We start from the raw sequence: 23,591 nt of genomic DNA, 5'->3' as shown, positions 1-23,591 counted from the left end.
AGTCATGTAGATACTGGCTATTTATGATGCATTTTTTCATACAAAGTGACTGATCTCACTGGATCCTGTCTCTCTGGACTAACCTGTTATAGTACTCCAATTATGGACTATGTGTCATTTTGACTGAGAAGTTCCTTGCTTAAGGGCACATCAGAGCTGCAATGTAATTTGAGTAATTCTTCAGTTTCTAGGTCATTCCAATTTTATTGAACCTACAACCTTTGCTTTCACAGCCTAGATCCCAAACCATCATGCTACCACCATCTATTAACCAGCACTGCTGTGGCTAACACTTGCAGTTAGGGATTTAAACAAGCTATCCCAAATTAAATTAGTATGAATCTAACCTGTATCCTGTATTGTTTTTGTGTAGAAATAACACCTCAAAAATCTAAGCAATCAGATTTACAAATTTTGCATCTAGAATCTGGCAACCACCTATAACAGCCTAACATATCAGCAACAAAAAGTGACAAAGTGGAAAGTGACAAAGCACTTCTGAAGACAAAGTTTTTACTGTTGATGTGTACACATTTTTTGAATTTCCGTTTGTTTTTGTTAATTCATTTTTAAATATATACTAACCACACAAACTCCCTGCAGACAGAGCAGAAGGTAGGCTGTTTGAAAAAGGTGGCTGTGAACTCGTGGTTCTTGATAAAGTGGACTTTGGCCTGTTTGATGGCTCCTCTCCTTCTGTTTATTGTGAGCACGCCGTCTTCCTCCTTCCCAGTCACTGAGGACTTTGAATCTGCGAAGCAGGTCAAAACAGGGTCATTTGAAATAGACAATTTACTTCTCTTTACTGAATTAAAACGAACTTTGCTTGCACATTAATACAAAATTACATTACTACATGATATTTCACCTAAAATTAAATATTGCCCTAATGCTAAAAATTGACTTCACTGCCTTTAAGATACTAAACATATTTATGTGCTGCATAATGACTGTTCTGTTTATGGTGCCTTTAGGATTTTTTTAGATCACTATCAACTCATTTCCTGTTGAGAGTTACAGAAGTAACAAAACTAAACAAATTCTCATGGGTTGAGATTGATGGTTTTGCCCTCTGTGTGTTACCACAGTGTATGTCTCAATATTTGACACCAATTATTAAGTTCAAAAGTCTTGACAATATCCAATATACATTCTTACAGATAACACTGGTAATACAGTGAGATACAAAAAGCAAATCTACTATAATATTTAAAAAATAAGATGGCAGAAAGAGGACCAGCATGAAAATATGATTAAGATGCATGAGTAAGCAAAGACAGGACCGATACCAGCTGACAGGACTAAGCTGGTATCTGAGGGCGGTGAGATAATGGAAAATAGAGATGACTGAATTTAAAGAAACAGGGGAAAACCAGAGTGGACTAAAGGGAAGCCAAAAGAGTAGACACTACTTATAGAAATAGGCTTTCCATCGTTTTAAATTAAGGCTTTTAAAATATTTGCTTTTGCTAAGCAGGACAGAACTTGTATCAGAAAAAGATGACTATTGAGATGAGAGAAGATAACTATTCTTTTAGTCATCTATTAAAATAGATAAAAGCAAAAAAGGGAAAAATACTACCGTCACTACTGTTCAAAAATTTGGATTTAAGTATGTTTTTTTTTTTTAATTTATGATCAGGAAATATTTATGTGTCACTCTCTCTCATAGCTACACGTTGACTAGATAGGTCTCATAATTTTGAGGTAAAAGTGTGAAAAATCTGGGTTTATATCACTACCGAACACTATTTTTCTATAATTAAACACACTTTTTTAAGAGTTATTCCATAACATTTAGTTTTTATTCATGTATAACTGTTCAGAACTCTGCTAGCTAACCATGTGATGATTAGCATCTTTGAGCTAGGTTCAAAAGTATCTAAAATTGTCAGGAAACAGTCACGACCAAAACATTTGGTGAAGATTTGGTAGTGACATCTTTGTTTTTTGGTTGTTATTCCATACGACACATAACCACATAAACACATAATGCTTTATTTGGTGGAAATAAACTAAATTTGACTACATTAATGCAAATTTTTAGAATTTTAGTATGTGGATTAAAATTCTGTAATGTGATGTGGTCATTACCAAAACATTACTGTCCTTATTGTCAAGTCAAGTCACGACCGAAACATGGGATGTTTTGTCAAAAATAAAGTATGCTGAATTATCGACTACGATATTATGATAGTGTTTGGTTCAATGTATATTCAAGCTAATGAATCATTAAGTTTGAAATCAGTATGATCCACTTTTTGCCTTTTACAAAGTAAAATACAACAAATCTCACTTGAAATATTGTTAAAGTTGTAATTGTTATTGATTTACCTCTGAAAACATTATAATAAAATAGAAAATATATATATATTTGGAAGAAAAAAGTAAGCAAAATCCTAATAGGTAAACATAACCCTTCTTATTAAATTATATATTACTGTGTTTCGGTAGTGACAAATTTGTGGAAAGGACAAATATTCCGAAACTTTCTGAAAATACAATATGAGAATTAACTGTACAATTACTAGAAATGTGTACCCTGAATAGTATTTGTGGATTTTTTCCCAAGACGTTTCCAACTGACTTTGAACCAATTCTGTAATACAGTACTCACCCGGGTCTGTATCCTCTACGAAGAACTGGATGGACATCATCACCTTCCCAGAAGGCTGAAGGTCGACCCAGAACTCGGCGCGACCGTTTCCTTTTTTGCAGCGCTCGGCAATGACAGACACCCCGACCGTGGCCTCTGACAGAGCCTCCTCTGCCGTTTTCATCAGGACCACCTGTATGACACGGCCCTCATAGATGTGTGCATCAAATGAGGATTTCCACGCAGGGTACATGGTGGGCTTCCTCTGGACCAGTGTCTTCCCCCGCTCTGAGTGGACAAAGAGAAGAAAAAAAGGCTAATGAAATTAGGATGCTTTCTAAATTACCTTGTTTAAGCCAAATTCTAAGGCAGTGCTGCATACTGTTTATCTTTTGTGGAGTAGACAATCTCATAAAGCGATTTTTACCTGTTTAAAAGCCTCACTGACCTGTGCTGAGTGATTCCTTCATCTTGATGGCACAGAACGGCTGCTCTGTCATAGGGGGAAGGTCTCCCAGCTGAAAATCATTGAAGGCAATCCGCAGGAACGGAGCCATGGTGAAAGATCACTCTGCCTACATACAAAAGGAAAAAAAAAAACAGATGAAGTTCATAGGTTGATGGAGATCAGCAGACATCTCTCACTTAGAGAAAATGTTTTTTTCCTCATAAATAGCAGAAACATCACTTTTAAGGCACAGATAAGCAGTGATGGGCAAAGAAATATAATGCATATAAAGATAAGCAAGATATGATATGTGTGATGTGGAGATCTGTGAGAATAAAAGGAATATAGGCTATACAGAGTATGTAGGCATCCTTTCTGATATACAGGGGAGAAATGATGAAATGTATGTGTATGTATATATTTCGTAATTCTGAATTGTTATGCTGAGACTATGGCCTTGTAATTAAAAAAATTCTCTCTTCTGCTTAACAAGGGTGCATATATTTGACTAAAAATACAGTAAAAACAGGAATATTGTGAAATATTAATATACTTTAAAATAACTGTTTTCTCTTTGAATATTTTTTTAAATGTACAACAACTTTCAAGAACTATTCATAAAACCCTCAAGATTTGCTAAAGTTTCAGGATTATTGCTTCAACTTCCTATTGTGAAAAGCCAATACTTGCAAAACTGTGAAATCTTCTTTTTTCATAGATTTGCTTACATCACTTTCACTGCTCCTGACAAGCTAGTTTTATTTTCCTTAAACAGGCACAAGAGTAGAGTAAAAGCTAACTAATGTGTTATTTGTCATTGCCAAATAATTTTCCAATCCCACCCCTCAGGTAGAACCAGATTCCTGCTGGAATTACTGCAAACACAAAGGCTTACAGAGCTTTGACAGGATTCTGGTGCACAATTGGCCAACTGCAGACCTTTACTTGGTTTCAGAGCTTAATCACTGGGATTAAAACTTTAGGTACACACGGCACACACATACACGATGGAAAATGTAATGAAAAAAGCCATTAACTGTTGTGCAGTTATAGTGAATATGTCTGTATATAGCAGTTAATTTAAGGAAAGCCATTAGTTGAGAAATTTTTGAAATAGTTTTAAATAATTTCTGCAGAAATAACAAGATCAAAATGGACTTGCAAAATTGTTGGTTATCAAACAGGTTTCCTCAGCAAGCTACTTGGTCAGACAATCAGATAGCTCATACCATTGGCTGAATCAGTGGCCGTTTCTCAATATGCGCTCTTATGCGATCTTGCGTCCTTGTGTTCTCGCTCTATGTCATCATTAACCGTCGAAGTTCGATTCCAATACTCAAGAATGCAAGTGCAGAGGACACATGAAAGTGCCTGGATGTGTTCTTGAAATCAAGGATGCATCGAATACAGACTTGAGAGAATCTAACTGTTAGAAATCGTATGGAAGCCTGTATGCCTGTAAGCTTTAAGTGTTATGGTATTCGTTTGTGATGTTATTGTACTTTGCCTGCCGCTGTCTCACTTCTCATAACCTGCTGAAACTGTCAGTTGGGCAGCAAGATCACAGTGCATCTCAATTCTAACAAAGACACGTTCTTTGTTCTCGCATCCTTCCAAGTTCGTTCTTTCAAGGAAGCCTGGCAAAACCGGTTCTCCACGAGAACACAAGGTTTTCTCAGAACCCTACTTATCTGTCATTGGTCAGAAAAAGAGATATCTCCACCCCAAACTTAAACCATTGGCTAAATTAGTGTTGCTGTTGTCGGGCAATGCTCAAACAAACAAATCAATATTTTGAAAGCACCACAGAGCCGCAGCGTTTATTCTTTTAAGAAAATCAACCAACAAATGGCTTATTCATTTTGTAGTCGCACATTAAGTGCTTTAACAATGAAAAAATAGCACATTGTTTAATCTGTCACAATATTCATTTAAGAAAAGCTGTTAGCTGAGGCAAACTTTTAACCTTGCAAAATAGACTTGCAAAAATGTTTGTTATCAAACAGGTTTCCTTAGCACTCTACTCATCTGTCATTGGTCAGACAAACAGATAGCTCTGCCCCAAACTCAAACCATTGACTGAATCAGTGTTGCTGTTGTCGGGCAATGCTCAAACAAACAGATCAAGGTTTTGAAAGCACCACAGATCCACAGCATTTATACTTTTCAGGAAAGTCATGTACAAATGGCTTATTCATGCTGTAGTTGCATAAGTGCTTTGACACTGAAAAAAGCAGCACACTTTAATACTAAAACACTGATAAAGCAGCTTTCAACATCTTTATCTCTGCCTCATGACTGATCACAGAAAGACAAAATGTAGAGCAGGTGAAGTGGGACCATTTGTGACACCACCCATGATGGAGTACTGAGAGACTAATCGAGATGTATCCATTTGCTATTCTGCCACAGTTTAGGCCAGCGGCTCCACACCAACAAAGTGTTAAAACCACTCAGTGACAATGACGCAAGTCTGTGTATGTAACATCATAAAATGATAAAACACATTGTATGCAGCCATCTCAGTCAAACATGATTGATCAAGAATACATAGTTATGCCACAAACCTGAAACTGCATGCCCTAAAATTGTAATGAAAATGGATGGTTTTAAACTAATCTGTGTTAAACACAATATTAAATACTGATACTGTCACACCCCCGGACTTTCATGTTGGTTTCTCCCATTTTCCCCCGCAGTTCTGAGTGTTTTGGTTTCTCCCTCATTGTTGTCACCTGGATGTTTGTAATCAGTCTGTCTATTTAAGGTGTGTGTTTTCCCCTGCATTCTGTCAGTCTTTAATATTACAACTCTGTGTTCCTGTGTCTGCCTGTCTCCCGTTGGATTTATTAAATACTTCATTTTTTCTACGTCGTTGTTCGTGTGTTCCTGCATGAAGCGTGACAGAAAGACCGACCAATATAGTTATTTTTGTGTGTTCACCTTCGTTTTGTTTCCCGTTCGTTTTTTCCAGTCTTTTGTTTTCGTCGTGTGTTTTCTATGGATCCCCTACTCCGTCCGGAATTGATCCTTCTTCGCCTGAAGCAAGGGGAATTACCGCTCGAGGGCTACACGTTGATGTTCCAGCTCGTAGCTCATACCACCAGCTACCCGGACGACGCACTCTCTGCGTTCTATTACGCAAGCCTCAACGCGTCATGCAGAGCGCCGTCGTCCGAGGACGGCCCTCGAGCGGACTTCGCCACGTTTGTGGAGTGGACACTGGCGAGAAACAAACCCTCGTTTCCCACCCCTCCCGCTCCCAGGAGAACCTAGTCAGTGTCACTCCAGACCCAGGGCCCAGCCAGCCACCCCGACCCACGGATTACGAGCCTGAGCCCTTCGTAGACGGGAAGCCCGAGCCCAGAGCAACAGAAGTATGGAGCGCCGACGGGGTCATAACTTCCGACCAGGTGCGAGAGCCGGCCACTACATCTTCGACGGTGGAGTGCTTCGTGGAGCAAGAGAGGGCGGTAGAGAGCCCCGTCCACTGCACCACCACTGGGGGTGAGCATGAGCACAACTCTGGGGACTTAATAGACTTTGTCACGGAAATATCTGTCTGCCTGGATTTCCCACCCACTCTCCCTCTTCTGTCTGTGTCTGAATCTCCGCTGGTTCCTTCCAGCCGTCCTGTATCTCCGCTGGTTGGATTTAGATCATTGCTAAAGGTTGTGACAGAGCCTTGCTCCACAAATTATATAATACCCAGCCTTCCAGAATCCCTGCTGTCTTCTGTCTGTCCCCTTGCTCACCCTCAGCCCACCGTCTGTGCGGTGGGTTCGCCGCGGGTCTGCCAGTCTCCATCGGTGTCATGGCTGGAGGATCCCTCACCATCACCTCCAGCCTCAGAGTCCTGGACTCCGCCTCGGCCCTCCGACCCTGCGGCTCCACCCCGGCTCTCTGCTCCCTCATCTCCACTGTCGCCCGTCGGTCCACCAGCTCCACCGGGCTCCATCGTCCCTCCGGCTCCGCCCTGGTCAGTCGTCGCCCCACCTTCGCCTCTGGACTTTACTCCTCCGGCTGTGCCTCGTCGCTCTGTCCCACCGGCTCTGTGGACCTCCTCCCTCCCGCGGGCACAGCCTCGGCCCTCTGTCGCTCCGATTCCGCCGCGGACCTCCGGATCTCCATCTCCGCCTTGGTCGCCAGAGCCTTGGGTTCCGCCTTGGCCCTCCGGATCCGCGGTGTCGCCCAAGATCATCGGCTTTCCGTCTCCGCCTCGGGCTTTCCCACCACCTGCTCCACCTCCGTCGGTCGGCCCCATGGAGTCGTCAGCCCTTTCTCCACCATGGCTCCTCCCTCCATCGGCTCCACCGTGGGATTCCATCATGGCTGAGTTCTGGGTCTCACCTGGCTCCTCCTGCTCCAGCCCCCTCCGTCATCACCTCCATGGATTGTTCCGTCACCATTCTGGACTCCATCTCTTGCCCTCCTCCGGGGAGTCCGTCCTCCGCCGAAACCCCCTCCTAAGACTGTTTCCTGTTTGTCGGCGCGAGGACACGCCTTCCGGGAGGGGGAGGTAATGTCACACCCCCGGACTTTCATGTTGGTTTCTCCCATTTTCCCCCGCAGTTCTGAGTGTTTTGGTTTCTCCCTCATTGTTGTCACCTGGATGTTTGTAATCAGTCTGTCTATTTAAGGTGTGTGTTTTCCCCTGCATTCTGTCGGTCTTTAATGTTACAACTCTGTGTTCCTGTGTCTGCCTGTCTCCCGTTGGATTTATTAAATACTATTTTTTTTCTACGTCGTTGTTCGTGTGTTTCTGCCTGAAGCGTGACAGATACAGAGTAGATTTAGATCATTGCTAAAGGTTGTGACAGAGCTTTGCTCTACAAATTATATAATACTCCATGAATTATATCATCATAAAATGGTAAATTGAGATAATTGGAACCAGCTTTAAAAGCTCCCACACAAACTCAAAGAGAAAAAAATCTGGCGATATTTGTTTTTATGTTCTCTGTTTTACATGGTGATTACGTGTTGTATTTTCAAACATGTACATCTATACTAGAGAGAGTGTGGAAGATTAAGGATAATCTGGGACCACACACACATAATATGACTAAAAAATGCATTAATATCAACTAATGAAACACTTACTCAGTCAAACATAAACCTCTTACACTCAAATGCATATGACTGCAGAAAAAAATTTTCCCTGGAGAGAGTGGAAAAAATGAGCCCATGCAGCAAGGGAGGGGATGGAGAGAAAATGAGGAAAAAGTAGAAAGGGGGAGGGAAGAAAGAAAGCATTGAGCAGCATACTGGAAGTTCAACGTTCTTGCTAAAAAATCCAGACTGTTAGGCTATTCAAATACATGACTGACAGCCGTACTAATGCAGTGCATTCATCATGTTACAAATCATGTTTTAAGTACACAGAAAACACGTCATTACTAGAAGGTTTCGTCATCTATATTAATATGAAATGAATAAGTGTGTCCGTCTCAACAGACTGTGTCTGTGTCTGTGTGTGTGTGTGTGTGTGTGTGTGTGTGTGTGTGTGTGTGTGTGTGTGTGTGTATGTATGTGTGAGTCTTTTCAGTAGCCTCAGTTCCCTCAGCAGCTCATTAATCTGTCAAGAGAGGTCACCTCCCTCACACCCAGACCGGTTGCTGCTTAATTAACACACATCCCTCTGGTATGCCTATGTAGACGTGTGGTAATGTGTGCATGGCACTACATTTAACTCTTTTGATGTTACAGCAAATGACATAAATGTGTGTGATTAAAGTAGAAGGATAAGGAACAGACAGATACTCACTCACCATTATCTTAAGGAACACAAAAATGAAGACCAACGCAACTGATCAAACTCACAGATGCCATTATGTTATTACCACACATGCTGTTGATGTTATAGAGCCAATGAGTTAATGAGTTAACTTGGATTAACTACGATTTCCCTCCAAACGATAAACAAAGTGTGCCATTTTGTATTCATCTGTACTTTTTGTAAAATTAAGGTTTTTGAGGAAAACATTTCAGGATTTTCTCCATATAGTGGACCTCAATGGTTGATCAATGGGTTGAAGGTCCAAATTGCAGTTTCAATGCAGCTTCAAAGGGTTCTTCATGATCCCAGGAGAGGAAGAAGGGTCTTATCTAGCGAAACGCAGACATTTTCAAAAAAAAAATACAAAAAAATGTTTTAACCACAAATGCTCGTCTTGCACTAGCTTTGTAAACACTGCGTCGGCACTTCTGCCTATGTCAAGCGTGACCTTTCCATCATCACGTGAGTCGTGGACACAGAGCTAGTGCAAGACAAGCATTTGTGGATAAAAAGTATATAATATTGTATTTTTGTAAAATTGTAAATTGTATTTTTTTTAGACAATGACAAATCGTTTGGCTAGATCGGCTGGGATTGTGTAGAGCCCTTTGAAGCTGCGCTGAAACTGCAATTTGGACCTTCAACCTGTCTCCTATTGAAGTCCACTATATAGAGAAAAATCCTGGAATATTTTCCTCAAAAATCTTCTTTTCGACTGATAAAAAAAAAGACATGAACATCTTGGATGACATGTGGGTGAGTAAATTATCAGAAAAAATATTCATTCATGGCTGAACTAATCCTTGGAGGCAATTTCAGCGGCTATCAAACAGATGCTCTCCATGTTTTGTATGATTGGTCGTTCACTGCTCGTCACATTTTCAGGTGTATATACTTAATAGTTATGCTGCGTTCCAGGCAGGTTTTTGAGCCCGTAAATCACGACTTCAAACCACGACTCACGACTTTGTAGCGTTCCAGGTAAGTCACGCCAAACTGCCTGAGCGCATTTATTATTTTTATATTATTATTAATTTGATTGCAACGTTATATTGTCGTAAAGTCTATTCCACCGTGTACCACTTGCATAAACACCGCACCCGTAGGGGCTGATATTGTTGTTTCGCGGGCTATGTTACGTCAGAGCTCATAACTGGGAGTACATCGATCTACTACGAGTTCACGAGTGGGAAGTCACGGGTTTGACTGCCTTTCCGGTGCACTTTCACAGGTAGTGACCTCTGTGAACTCTGTGAAACCGCTGAGTCAACTCTATCAACTCAACCAATTCAGAGTTTGTTCAACCAGCTTTGTGTAACAGGCTCCAGACTAGTCCAACCCAGCAACAATGGCTCAACCAATGGTGTAGATTTGGGGCGGGACTTTTTGTTGGGCATCCAATAGCACACCAAAGAAGAGTGTTCAGGAAACTCATATTAATACAAAGTTACACTTATATTTTTGATTCCTTCTCTCACACGTTATAAACTTTTATAACTTCATGGGTATTCATTGAGATACAGGTAAACAATATTGGGCTTTCATTTGAGACTGTTACTGATTTCACTTTTATGATTTTTAATCATTCACTGATTTCACTGCTTTAAAAATTCACATCGACTGAAACCACGAATCATCTACAGTTCCTCGCGCTATTGTTTTTGACCTTTCACTGGTTTGATCTATTCTGTTTTTCTTTCTGTGTGATATTAGTCTCAGCTCACACAGGCTGTGTCTGTTCTGGATATCGCTCTCTGTGGCGGGTGTTTGTGTTCAAGTAATTGGTGAGAATTACAGTGCGTAGTGGTGGCCTTGTACAAAATACTCGCTCTGTTCGCTATCCTGCACCAGACAGCTGCTGTGCTCGCCTTTTTTCTGAACTTCCTACACAGTCTCCAAACCGCTCTCACTCAATACTGGGCTGGAAACATGCACATATATTTCAGATGATCTCATTATAAAACAGATCAAATGGAGACCAGGTTGAAACTTATGAATAGTCTTGAAGAATAACACATTTCTGAACATGAAACTTAAATCTGAAACATAAAAGCAACAATAAATTAGCTGTTTATACTATAGTATGTAAAAAAGTGGGTACGCAGCTGCTTTTTCCTAAAAAAGACACTGTTGTAGATTTAGAAAGTGCTTTGCACTGCATTTTTCATCACTATGGTCTCCATTTCATGCTATTGTACTCTCCTGCATAATAGGCGTTATAAGGGTAGACTGTCACTTTAAGTACAGAACAAAGCAAATAAACAGGTTATGTCAGAAAATGAGGCTGTTAATGCTGTGCTTTTGAATGAATGAATGTATGGGGAATGAAATGAGCAACAAGTACATGTTCAGAAAGAATGTGAACATGGTGCAGAGGACCTAAAAGTTTGTAAGAAGACAGTCACGGTTCAGAGAACATGGGGAAACCTGTTAGTGCGGATGGTGTGGTTGCATTTTTCTATAATCACTTTCGTGAATGTATATGTATTCATGGAATCACACACAAACAGCTGAGTTACAAACAGCTGAGTTCACACTCAGAGTTTAAGGAACCAAGCTGCTGTTTGTACTTTGCTAACATGAAGCAAAATAATCCCCCAGCCTCCCAAAATCCCCCTCGGTGCATAGCAGCCTTCATAATACAGTTAAGCAATGTAAAATCCTCAGTTTGAAGTCAATAAAAAAAACAGCGTTTGCAATCCATTTTACTTTCATAGTGTGGCACGTTAATATGGAACAGGATATGCAAGAAAAAAAGGGACAGACTTGTTTGATACATTTTTTTGGATCGTAAAAAGTGATTCTTTTATAACAGGTGACTGAAAGGGAGAGCTAGAAAAATAATAAAACTGGCTTCAACAAAAAACAATAGATTACATATAATAGATGACATTTCTTAAAAACAAGATACATTTTTTATTATCATTATCAATGTTAAACATGTTTAATGCTTTATTTAATAAACCAAATAAATCATAATAATGAGCCTTTAATTGCCTACATAGCCTAATAAGCACTCAAGCACATGCAAAAAAAAAGCTTGCCAGTGCACCGGCAGATATAATAATTATGAATGTGTCAGAGTAAAACAGCAAGGAGACTGCATTATGGTTTTAATAATTTATTGCTAAATTAGTCCTTTCTTTGTTATCGGCTTGGGAGATGAAATCGGTGACAGTGACAATAGTGGATGCGCATTTATGCATGTTTCATACGAATTACATAATCTGAGAATATTTGCTTTCCATCTGAATTGGTTCATTTAAAAGGAACTGGTTCATTTCATGGAGTTTCGAAGTTTTGCGCTCAAGTTCACAGAGACCAAGACAGCAGAAAGCGCATCCTGTTTGCTTTCATTATTTTACAAAAGCGCAACGTTTTGGTGTTAATGTGAGCACACACAAATAAATGTAGAGTCTTTACAGATTCAAAAGATGTATTACTTTTATCTGTATGACCAGAAATTGAGTATTTTAAGAGCAAGTGACCGAAATGGCGCCTCCATCTGTTATGCAGTAGGCACGCTACTGTTCATCTTCCACACTCCACGCACACACTTGAATAGCACACATTTTTCTAGTTAACATTAGATTGTAAAGTTGCTACTACGTATCTTTCAGATCAAAAGCCATATTTGGAGTCGATGAACGATAGGCAAGGCAAGGCAAGGCAAGGCAAGTTTATTTATATAGCACATTTCATATACAATGGTAATTCAAAGTGCTGTACAGTCGTGGCCAAAAGTTTTGAGAATGACACAAATATTAGTTTTCACAAAGTTTGCTGCTCAACCGCTTTTAGATCTTTGTTTCAGTTGTTTCTGTGATGTACTGAAATATAATTGCAAGCACTTCATACGTTTCAAAGGCTTTTATCGACAATTACATGACATTTATGCAAAGAGTCAGTATTTGTAGTGTTGGCCCTTCTTTTTCAGGACCTCTGCAATTCGACTGGGCATGCTCTCAATCAACTTCTGGGCCAAATCCTGACTGATAGCAACCCATTCTTTCATAATCACTTCTTGGAGTTTGTCAGAATTAGTGGGTTTTTGTTTGTCCACCCGCCTCTTGAGGATTGACCACAAGTTTTAAGATCTGGGGAGTTTCCAGGCCTTGGACTCAAAATGTCAACAATTTGGTCCCCGAGCCACTTAGTTATCACTTTTGCCTTATGGCACGGTGCTCCATCGTGCTGGAAAATGCATTGTTCTTCACCAAACTGCTGTTGGATTGTTGGTAGAAGTTGCTGTTGGAGGGTGTTTTTGGTACCATTCTTTATTCATGGCTGTGTTTTTGGGCAAAATTGTGAGTGAGCCCACTCCCTTGGATGAGAAGCAACCCCACACATGAATGGTCTCAGGATGCTTTGCTGTTGGCATGACACAGGACTGATGGTAGCGCTCACCTTTTCTTCTCCGGACAAGCCTTTTTCCAGATGCCCCAAACAATCGGAGAGGCTTCATCCGAGAATATGACTTTGCCCCAGTCCTCAGCAGTCCATTCGCCATACTTTTTGCAGAAGATCAATCTGTCCCTGATGTTTTTTTTGGAGAGAAGTGGCTTATTTGCTGCCCTTCTTGACACCAGGCCATCTTCCAAAAGTCTTGTCCTCACTGTACGTTCAGATGCGCTCACACCTGCCTGCTGCCATTCCTGAGCAAGCTCTGCACTGGTGGCACTCCGATCCCGCAGCTGAATCCTCTTTAGGAGACGATCGTGGCGCTTGCTGGACTTTCTTGGATGCCCTGAAGCCTTCTTAACAATGCAGTGGAAAGTTTTTTTTTTTTTTTTGTATTAGCACATTTGGTGTTTGGATGTCCTGCTCGACGTACTGTATTACCATATAGACCAGCCATTAATGATCTGTTAGTCATGGACTGCGTGACTTCACCACTTCCTGTGAAATACTTCTCTGTGACTAAGTGACTAATAAAAATTTGGTCGACCAAGCCCCTTCTAGTCGACTAACGTTATTTAACATTTGTGGAAACTGTGATATGTTTTTTTTAAGATTCTTTGATGAACAGATTGATTAAAAGAAAAGTTAAAGTCTTTCTCTTTCTTTTAAAATGTATTCTGATTTAACCTGTGATTAGTAGCATATTTTCAAGATAATCATATTTAGCTAGAAAAAGGGCATCGTTTTATCTTATCCACCTAATCAGTGTTAAAATATGTGACCTTGATTTAAGAAAGAAAGTATTTTCTTTGGACTGCATCAATGAAACATCCACAATAAGACAAAGAACGTCCATTAAAGAATAAGTTCACTTCCAGAATTAAAATTTCCAATAATTTACTCACACCCATGTCATCCAAGATGTTCATGTCTTTCCAGGATTTTTCTCTAAATAGTGGACTTAATGGGAGCCAATAGGCTGAAGGTCCAAAATGCAGTTTTAATGCAGCTTCAAAGGGCTCTACACGATCCCATTTGACTTTCTTTGCACATTGGCTTTGTAAACACGTAGTACCTCCGCCTACGTCATGAGTTACCTTTCCGACGTGATTATGTAATGCTTTATGTCCAGCTAGTGCAAGACGAGAATTTGTGGTTAAAAAGTATATCCATTTTTTTTTTTTTTTGTAAAGAAAATGACTAATTGTTTCGCTAGATAAGAAACTGCAGTTTGGCCCTTCAACATGTTAGTTCCCACTGAAGTCCACTAAATGAAGAAAAATCCTGGAATATTTTTCTCAATAAGCTTAATTTCTTTTGGACTGAAGAAAGTAAGATATTAACATCTTGGATGATTAAATCTGGTAAACGGAAACTCAAATGTGCATGCTTGACGTGAGAATCAATGATCATTGTTTTCACGCATCAAGCCTACACATTTCCACTTCCACAGTTATGACTTTCATCAGGTAAATGTCTGGCTTCAGAAGTTCACCATCAAAGCTGAGAAAGCATATTGCGGTAGCAAAGTTGCATTTTCCCCCTAAAAAGTGTATTTATTATTAGTTCGGTTAGAGCCATAAGCTGTGTAATATATTAGCTGAATGCACAAAATTGAGCGCAAATCAAATCAATGATGAGAATTTAAATACAATTTATATTTTTGTAGGAATGATTTTTTTAATTAAATGTTACAAATTTCCAAAAAACTGTTTACATAAACATTGTATGTTAAATTGATTTTAATTCTTGCTTAGTGATGTTCTTACCAGGTAGTGGATAAGTTGTATTTACAATATATCATTATATGACACATTGACTAGGAATTAGGACTGTCCATAAATATTTTTTTAATCTTATTAATTACACGATTTTCTCATTAATTAATCCAACTAGTCACAAATAATTATTTATCAATATTTGCTGAGAAAAAAAAGTCTCAATGCCTCAAATAAACAATTAAAAGATTAATTATCATTTTAGACAGTGACATTCACTAGACAACCCAAAAAAAAGTGGCCTTTCGAAATGATAATGTTGTATGTTTTAATTCTCATTAATTTAAAACATTCTTGTATTCTGTTTGGAATATGTTTCTAGCCTCTGTATCACATCTTGCTCTTTAAAGGGATAGTCCATCCAAAAATTAAAATTCCCACTCATTTACTGACCCTCATGTCGTCCTAGATGTTTATGACTTTCTTTCTTCGGATGAACACAAGCAAAGATTTTTAGATCTTATAAAACAAGGGGACCACTTCAGAAACCACACAAACTGAACACGGCAGTCAAGATTAAAATATTAGTATTGGCCATTGTTTCACTTAAACGCAACTGTTGTTGTTGCACTAGATATACGTGTTTGACCTGTGCCACTGCATTTTATTTCGTTCTCTCCCTCTGTCAGAAAAAAAAAGTACTTCTACTTTTTAAATACTTTAGTACAATTTAATGTTGTACTTTTTTACTTTTACTCAAGTATGTTTTTGGCCAGATTTTCACTGAGTATCTGTACTTTCACTTAAATAAAATTTTTGAGTACTTTTTACACCTGTGATAAACTGAATCATGTAGTGAAAGAACGCACTGTTAATGCGTTATGCATACGCGCACTAGTCTAGACACGTGCACTGCACTCTGTAGGTGTTTTGAATGATTTTTGCAAAATACTTGATAATGTCAAATCGAACATCGCTAAAACAACAATTCCGATATTACCGCAGACGATATATATCGCACACCCCTAGTTCAAAGTTAAAGGGGTCATTGGATGCCCATTTTCCACAAGTTCATATGATTCTTTAGGGTCTTAATGAAAAGTCTATAACATACTTTGCTGAAAATTCTCAATAGTAGTGTAAAAAAATACCATTTTACCTTGTCAAAATCAGCTCTGCAAAAAATCAACTCATTTTATTGCATGGTCCGGTGCAAATGCAAATGAGCTCTGCTTGCCCCGCCCCTCTCTGCCTGGGATGATGAGCTGTAATGTTTACTTTAGCCGCATTTAGCGCCGAAACTTGCCAACAAGCACATTAATAAGAAAGGCCATTTGCAAAGATGTATAAAAAAAAACCTTATACTCACTTCTGCTGTGGGTGAAGCTGCATCAGGAACGATTCGCATGAACATAGACGCATATGTAGATCGGAATCGGCGCTGTCCTTTTAAAAAACGAAAGTAACGTTATCCTCTGCATCTTCAGCGGGTCAGATGTTGGGAGTAAATGACCACTGCTATGTTTATTATTACATCCAACAACAGAACACCTCAATCGCTCAATCTGAGACATTCTTGTCTGCACCTGAGACGACACAATGGCGATCGGAGTCGGACTGTTTCAGCTCGGTGAGGGCGGGTCTAAGGTAAGGCGCTCATGTCAATCAACTATCGTGGGAGCGGCCTCTGTCTATGTGCCGTCACACCAACAAGAAGCTGAGAATGACCTGATTTTAAAAAGGGGATATTACTTTTAACGATTAAAAAAATACCCCTGGGTGGATTTTTATCATTGTAGGGTGGTTGTGTACACAAACTGCCAACACACATTAATGTTCAAACAACATGTTTTCCATCCCACGACCTCTTTAAAAACTAGGGAACAACGAACAAGAACTTGTTTATCATACTGAAACTGGATAATCTAGTCTTTTCAGCAAATACAAATAAAAATTTGCATCCCTCGTTTTGCCGAGCAAGATCTAGAAGTAAATGTAAATATCTGCAGGTGAGTTTAATCAATTACCGACTGGTGGATACAAGAACAAAAATGTAATTGTGTGAGTGTTGCATTACACCAAGAAAAACCATTTCTTCTCTACACATGTCTCAGGGTTACTGGGTTAAAATAACACGCATCAAGGAAGCATTTGTGCGCAGAGAGAGTGACAGAGAGCGGGGAGAGAAACATGGAGAGCGAGAGATCAGTGACTTCAAGGTCAGATGAGTGCTGAGAGCCATGTGACATTCGTTTTAGTGTAGCATTGATTTCTCACCCCTCTCTTCCCTTAGGCTAAGAAACAAGAGACCCTATGCTTCTGTCTTTCTCTCGCTCTCGCCTATAACACACACACAAAAGCACACAATGGTTAGTCAAGGTTAGTGTGGAAAAGCCAATTCCTCTCTGAAACAGGGCTTACTGCGTGACTGCCAGTTTGCTTACAAATGTGTGTGTGTGATAACAGGGCTCAAATCCACTCACGGCAGTGTTTTTGGGCACACAGATATATATATTTGTGTGTATGTTGGTATGTCGACCTAAAGGTGAAGCTGAGCTTGCCTCTGTCTGTCTGTGCAATAAGAGCGGTGTCCATTTCTGCCTTGCGCACACTTCACAAAAGCTTCATTAATCCAAGACCAACAGAGAGCGGCCTGTGTGCTCGCTTCCATAAAAGTATGCAACAGACCTTTGCTGTTGCTGCGTGTTCGAAAACAGCAAGCCAAAATGAGTAATGACATGCAAAATGTACAGAAGACAAACAATACTTTTGGGTGTTGCACTTTGAGTCTCTTTACAAAACAACTTTGTGCTATATTTGTGTTTGCCAGAGGCCCTATATGAGAAAAAAAAAAAACTTGACAAAGGCGATGATAGGTTTGAAAGCTCCTAATGGTGTTTGCTTGTAGTCGTGCGTGTTACAGAAACAACACTGATGTTGACAGACGTGGTGACGGCGCACCATCATCGCTACTTTCTTCTCCCCTGCAGTTTGGTAGATAAATAATTTAGAGGAGGTGCATGTTGTTGATTAAGACCTTTACTAACATGTGCCTTCCGGCTGAGAACAATGTGTTGATTTGCTTCACTGTACAGGTTGTGGATGTACAGTAGAGGCTGATGATATACAAGCGTTCATTATACAATGAAACAAAAGAGACAAACTACTGGAGGCTTTGGTTAATGTCAAGAACAAAACACCCAGCGTGTGTGTGTGTGTGTGTGTGTGTGTGTGTGTGTGCGTGTGTGAAAGAGGAAAGAACAAAAAATGGTGCAATATGGTGGCTTTCGCATGTGTGCTTGAAATGGAAAGATAAAAAATGATTAAGTCTGTGGTTGTAAGACAATGGTGCAATGCAGTGCAACCAATCTAAAAAGAGAAGCTCAGCTTCTGTGCATTTTAAGTCGGGATGCACAATATATCTACGATCAGGCTAACTTTTTTAATAATCATTAGTAGTGGGATTCTTTTTTTTTTTTTTATTATCCGTATTGCTCTGAAGTTGCTTTTGAAAAATATAACTCAAAATGTTTACGCAGTGCAAACTTGTATTGTATGTATTACATACATTTTAAAAGGAAGGGTACTTCCTCTTCTTATTCTTAAAGCTATATAGCTTCTTTTTTTTATATTTGCAGCTTAATGAATGCAAAACGAATTACACTACCAGTCAAAAGTTTTTGGAGAGTAAGATTTTTAATGTTCTGCTCACCAAGCCTGCATTTATTTTATTCAAAATACAACAAAAGCAGTTCCATTGTGAATTATTTTTACTATTTAAAATAACTGCTTTCTATTTTAATATAGTTTCAAATGTAATTTATTCCTGTGATCAAAGCTAAATTTTCAGCATCATTACTCCAGTCTTCAGTGTCACATGATCCTCCAGAAATCATTCTAATATGCTGATTTGCTGTTTAAGAAAGATTATTATTATCAATATTTAACAGTTAAGTACATTTTTTAAGGATTCTTTGATATTGAAATTAATACTTCTATTTAGCAAGGTTGCTTTAAATTGATCAAAAGTGATAATTAAGACATTTATAATGTTACAAAAGATTTCTATTTCAGATAAATGCGTTTTTCTGAAAATATTTTACTCAGCAGTTTTCAACATACTAATAATAATGCTTTTATTTTTCTGAGCAGCAAATCAAAATATTAGAATGATTTCTGAAGGATCATGTCAATGATGCTAAAAATTCAGCTTTGAAATCACAAGAATAAATTACAATTTAAAATATATTTAAATAGAAAAGCTATTTTAAATTGTAAAAATATTTCAAAATTTTACTATTTTTGCTGTACTTTTGATCAAATAAATGCAGGCTTTTGACTGGTAGTATAGTGTAAAAAGCACTTAACAAAACCTGAGGTCAAAACAAAACAATCAAAACCGTTGTAAACTATTTAAACAGATACAATATATTTCAAATAGTACACATTAGTTGAATTCTATATTATGTCACCAAGTTGTGGCGTTCCTTGGCAACCCTAAACAACCTACAGCTGTGTCAACACCGGACACATGTACAGGATGCATCAAAACTAATAAAGCTGGTTTAATATCAGCCATCACATTGGCTATTGGCCATAATATATTGTTGTCTATGCCAACTTTGATACATGAAAGTTTAAGAATGAAATAAAAACAACACATGCCATTTGCAATGTATCTAACTATTCTGTAGATTTAAAAAAAACACCATAAAAAGTACAATAGCACTCAACGGCTTGCAAATGCTCCCTGCATACTAAGTATGCTTAAGTATTGGGTCACACTTTATAGGTGGTCTTAACTATTATGTACTTACATCAAAAAATAAGTACAATGTAATTCATGTGGTCATATTGCATTGCAAAACACTTTTGCTTCTATTAAAGTGGGATATGGGTAAGGTTAGGGACAGGTTTGGTGGTATGGGTAGGTTTAAGGGTGGGTTAGGGTGTGAGGGATGGGTCAACAGTGATATTTACAGAAATTAATCACAAATGCAATTACATATAGGTTTTTAAAAATATATAAGCACAATGTAAAAACAGCTATGTACACAATTGTACTAAATGACTAATTTAAATGTACATACATAGTAGTTAAGGCCACCTAATGTAAAGTGGGACCAAATATTGTGTGTTTAAATATTTATAGCACACTTTGTTTAAAAAGAAACAAAAAGGACTAAACGTGACTATCACACATAGAGGCCTACACATATTCCCTATGTTGTTTGTTTTGAAGGTTGGATGGAGAGACCGTGCAGGCACAGTTGTCATACTGAATGGTTTGGTAAATATTGTCAGAAGTTAGTCTACACCGCAGACAATGCTTTAGAATAGATGCAGCTGACTTAAAGCTACAATAAAAGGGTTTGACTTGTTTAGGAGAGCCTGATTTTGGTAGAAACACAACTTATATTGTACCACTAGCCTGTGAAACGCAAGAAGAACTTGTTAGCCATTGTGGTAACTATGGAAACAACGATTAAGACGCTTCTTAAAAGCGAATCCGGCGGAATTTATTTTTATGTAACGTTACTAGTTTTAATATCATGTTATGCGAATAAGACACTGTAGTTACGGCAAGTTAGTTTCTATCTCTATCTCCATCTCAAAGAACTTGAAAAACAAGACCGTACAGTAGGCCAACACGTACTGTTTGTTACTTAATGTATATACGTTATAAAATGGTGTACAGTTTACAGTATGTAGGAGCTCGAGCGGGAAAGAGTTGTCAGGCTGGTCTTTCTATATGTGTTTACATAACTACGGCAGCGCATTCTATGAAACACTGTTGAGAAGTAAAAGCTGCTTCCGCGTATCTGGACAGCGTAACCAAGCCGAATAAAAAAGAAATTCATCCGAGTTTCTTTTCCTCTCCAGAACTTGATTAGGAACTCATGATATTAAACATTTACACGACTTCTTGTTCAAAAACTCGTCACTTAGGCTGTCTCTCGTTACCAAATGACTAGAATTGTTTCCATTGAGTCCGAAATGGATTTGTTGGATATGTGTCGCTGGATGTTCGCGGCGACCGATGGACAAACATCGAAAATGCGACGAAATCTATTGGTTGTAGGCGGACAACGTGGACCTTTCATGTTATACATGTCTGTCACTTCTACGCTCACGATGGGCGGATTTATAAGCGCACTAAAAGTGAAAAGTTGTAAGCACAAAACTTACCAACTTTAAAGTCCGGGAGGTTTCAGTAATTCGTCTCGTATTCTCACTGCTTCTGTGTAAGTTGAGAGCAGAATGAGAGGCTCGGCGTGTTTGAGGAAGTATTTACCCGCTCACTGTGGCTGTCTGGGGTTTGACAATACTGGAGGAGTGACTTCGGCCAGGTAGAGAGAGAGAGAGAGAGAGAGAGAGAGAGAGAGAGAGAGGGGGGGGGGGGGAAACAGAGGGAGGGAGTATCTATCCATCTATCTATCTATCTATCTATACATTAATCTACTTATTCACTCTTATTGTTTAAAACCTAAGTATCTTTCTTCTGTTGAGCAGAATAGAAGATTTTTTTGGAATGTTCTATCTATCTATCTATCTATCTATCTATCTATCTATCTATCTATCTATCTATCTATCTATCTAAGTTCAATAAGTAGGCCTACATTCTCTAAAGTAACTAGGTTATCAATTGTGTAATGTCTCAAGCATTGAGTTGTCAAACCCTGAGACATCTCTTTACAGATATAGATACTCCATGGTGTCATAAAGTTAAAGATTCATCAGATTTGCACAATCAAGGTCATCATTTTCTATTGGAAAACACACGCACGTGTGTGCTTCTCACTTTACCGCCCTTGGACTGGTTTATGAATTACCATTGTTGGTAGCTGACCTGGTGCTTTCATTTCCTGGAGGCAGGAGATTCCTGAAGGAAACCTTAGCTTTGGGAACTCCATTCAGTCCCGCCCCACACCTACATAAGGAGAGGGCATGGACAAAATACTTAACACACACACACACACACACACACACACACACACACACACACACACACACACACACACACACACACATGCGCATAAGCATACACAAAGAAGCAGCAGTCACATGATGCTGACTCACAGACGGCCCCACCCCTTCAATCTAGGTCTGTCAGTGGTTTATAAAGCTCTGAGTTTCAGTGTTTCTATGTTTAGTATCATTTCCAACGACTGCCTGTTTACCCTAGTTGAACCTTTTTTATGCGTTACAAATTAGGTGTGTAAACTGCAATCCACCAGATACCAGTATTATACAACGTCTGAATAGTGAGGACTCATTGTAATGGTTGATGATGTATGGTTTCACTTCTCTTCTGTTTTATAGAACTGCTTCTTGCCAGTTATTCCTTCCTTCTTTACTGTTTCTCTTTCCTCCTTATTTTTTACCCCTCCTCTTATCTCACCCCTTTTAACACAATTTATCAGTCTTGCCTCACTTCTCTTTTACTATTGCTTCTCTCTTCTTTCCCTCTATCTTTACAGCTAAGTCTGTAATGAAAAGTTTAATATGTGTGAGAAAGTTTATAAAAAAATTCTAGCAATCCATTGCTACAGTAGGTTTAGAAATGTGGTGTTTCTTCGTCACTGAAAATGTAGCCTATAAGATTTCTTCATACACTCTTAAAATGCTTGATTTTTTTATTTATTTATTTATTTTTTCAAAAATGCTGGGTTCAGGTTATTTTTTAATAATTTTACCCAGGTGCTTTTCTGCACTCTAAAAAATGTTGTGTTATTTTTTGAACCAAAATGCTAGATGCAGTCTGTTTTTTATTGTTATATTTAATACTTTTATATGCATGTGCCGAGTAGGTTTTCTGCCAAATAACCAGAAATGGTTGTTTTAACTTAGCATTTTATTTAAAGTGTGTCATTTTATCGCATTTTTTTAACCCAAATGCTGGGTTCAGCCTGTTGAGTCATTTTATTGGGTTATCTTTAATATTTTTACCCGTGTCCTGGTTATTTTTCCTACACTCTAAAAAAAATGCTCGGTTATTTTTTTAACCCAAATGCTGGGTTCAGCCTGTTGAGTCATTTTATTGGGTTATCTTTAATATTTTTACCCGTGTCCTGGTTATTTTTCCTACACTCTAAAAAAAATGCTCGGTTATTTTTTTTAACCCAAATGCTGGGTTCAACCTGTTGAGTCATTTTATGGGTTATCTTTAATATTTTTATATAGGTGCTGGGTAGGTTTTCTGCCAAATAACCCAGAAATGGTTGTTTTAACTTAACATTTTATTTAAAGTGTGTCATTTTATCGCATTTTAACCCAATCTAACGTCTTATTTTACTCTCAGAAGTGGTTCTAAACTTTTTTCCTGCTGGGTCACTGTATAAAGTAGTAAATACCAGTCTAAAATACCAAAATTGTTTATCCCACATTTTCCCTTAAAGGAATACTTTAGGCAAAAAAAAAAGGCTGGGTTCAGCCTGTTGAGTCATTTTATTGGGTTATCTTTAATAGTTTTACCCATGTCCTGGTTATTTTTCCTACACTCTAAAAAATACTGGGTTATTTTTTTAACCCAAATGCTGGGTTCAGCCTAGTCTTGCGTAGCCAGACCTCCAAACTGACGGCTGAAGGTCTGGAATCCATGGCAGGTTTCATTGGCCAAGGCACGCCCATAAGGCCGTTTGACCGACA

The 23,591-nt window shown here is 38.7% G+C and overlaps 1 protein-coding gene across 1 annotated transcript in view; it reads right to left on the bottom strand.

Annotated features, from left to right (window-relative positions):
• LOC141293314 (protein kinase C delta type-like) overlaps positions 1-21,266 on the bottom strand; it is a 35,736-nt gene extending 14,470 nt beyond the window's left edge. Inside the window, exons 1-4 of the mRNA XM_073825335.1 lie at positions 21,132-21,266; positions 3,045-3,171; positions 2,618-2,884; positions 586-751 (exon numbers count right to left, since the gene is read on the bottom strand). Of these exons, the coding sequence (XP_073681436.1) occupies positions 586-751; positions 2,618-2,884; positions 3,045-3,153 (542 nt within the window). The 5' untranslated portion in view covers positions 3,154-3,171; positions 21,132-21,266. The remainder of the gene's footprint in view (positions 1-585; positions 752-2,617; positions 2,885-3,044; positions 3,172-21,131) is intronic.
• Positions 21,267-23,591: the final 2,325 nt, after the last annotated feature.

Source organism: Garra rufa, chromosome 20 (genome assembly GCF_049309525.1).
Source record: "Garra rufa chromosome 20, GarRuf1.0, whole genome shotgun sequence".
Lineage (NCBI taxonomy): Eukaryota > Metazoa > Chordata > Actinopteri > Cypriniformes > Cyprinidae > Garra > Garra rufa.
This window is presented reverse-complemented; position numbering and strand designations above follow the sequence as displayed.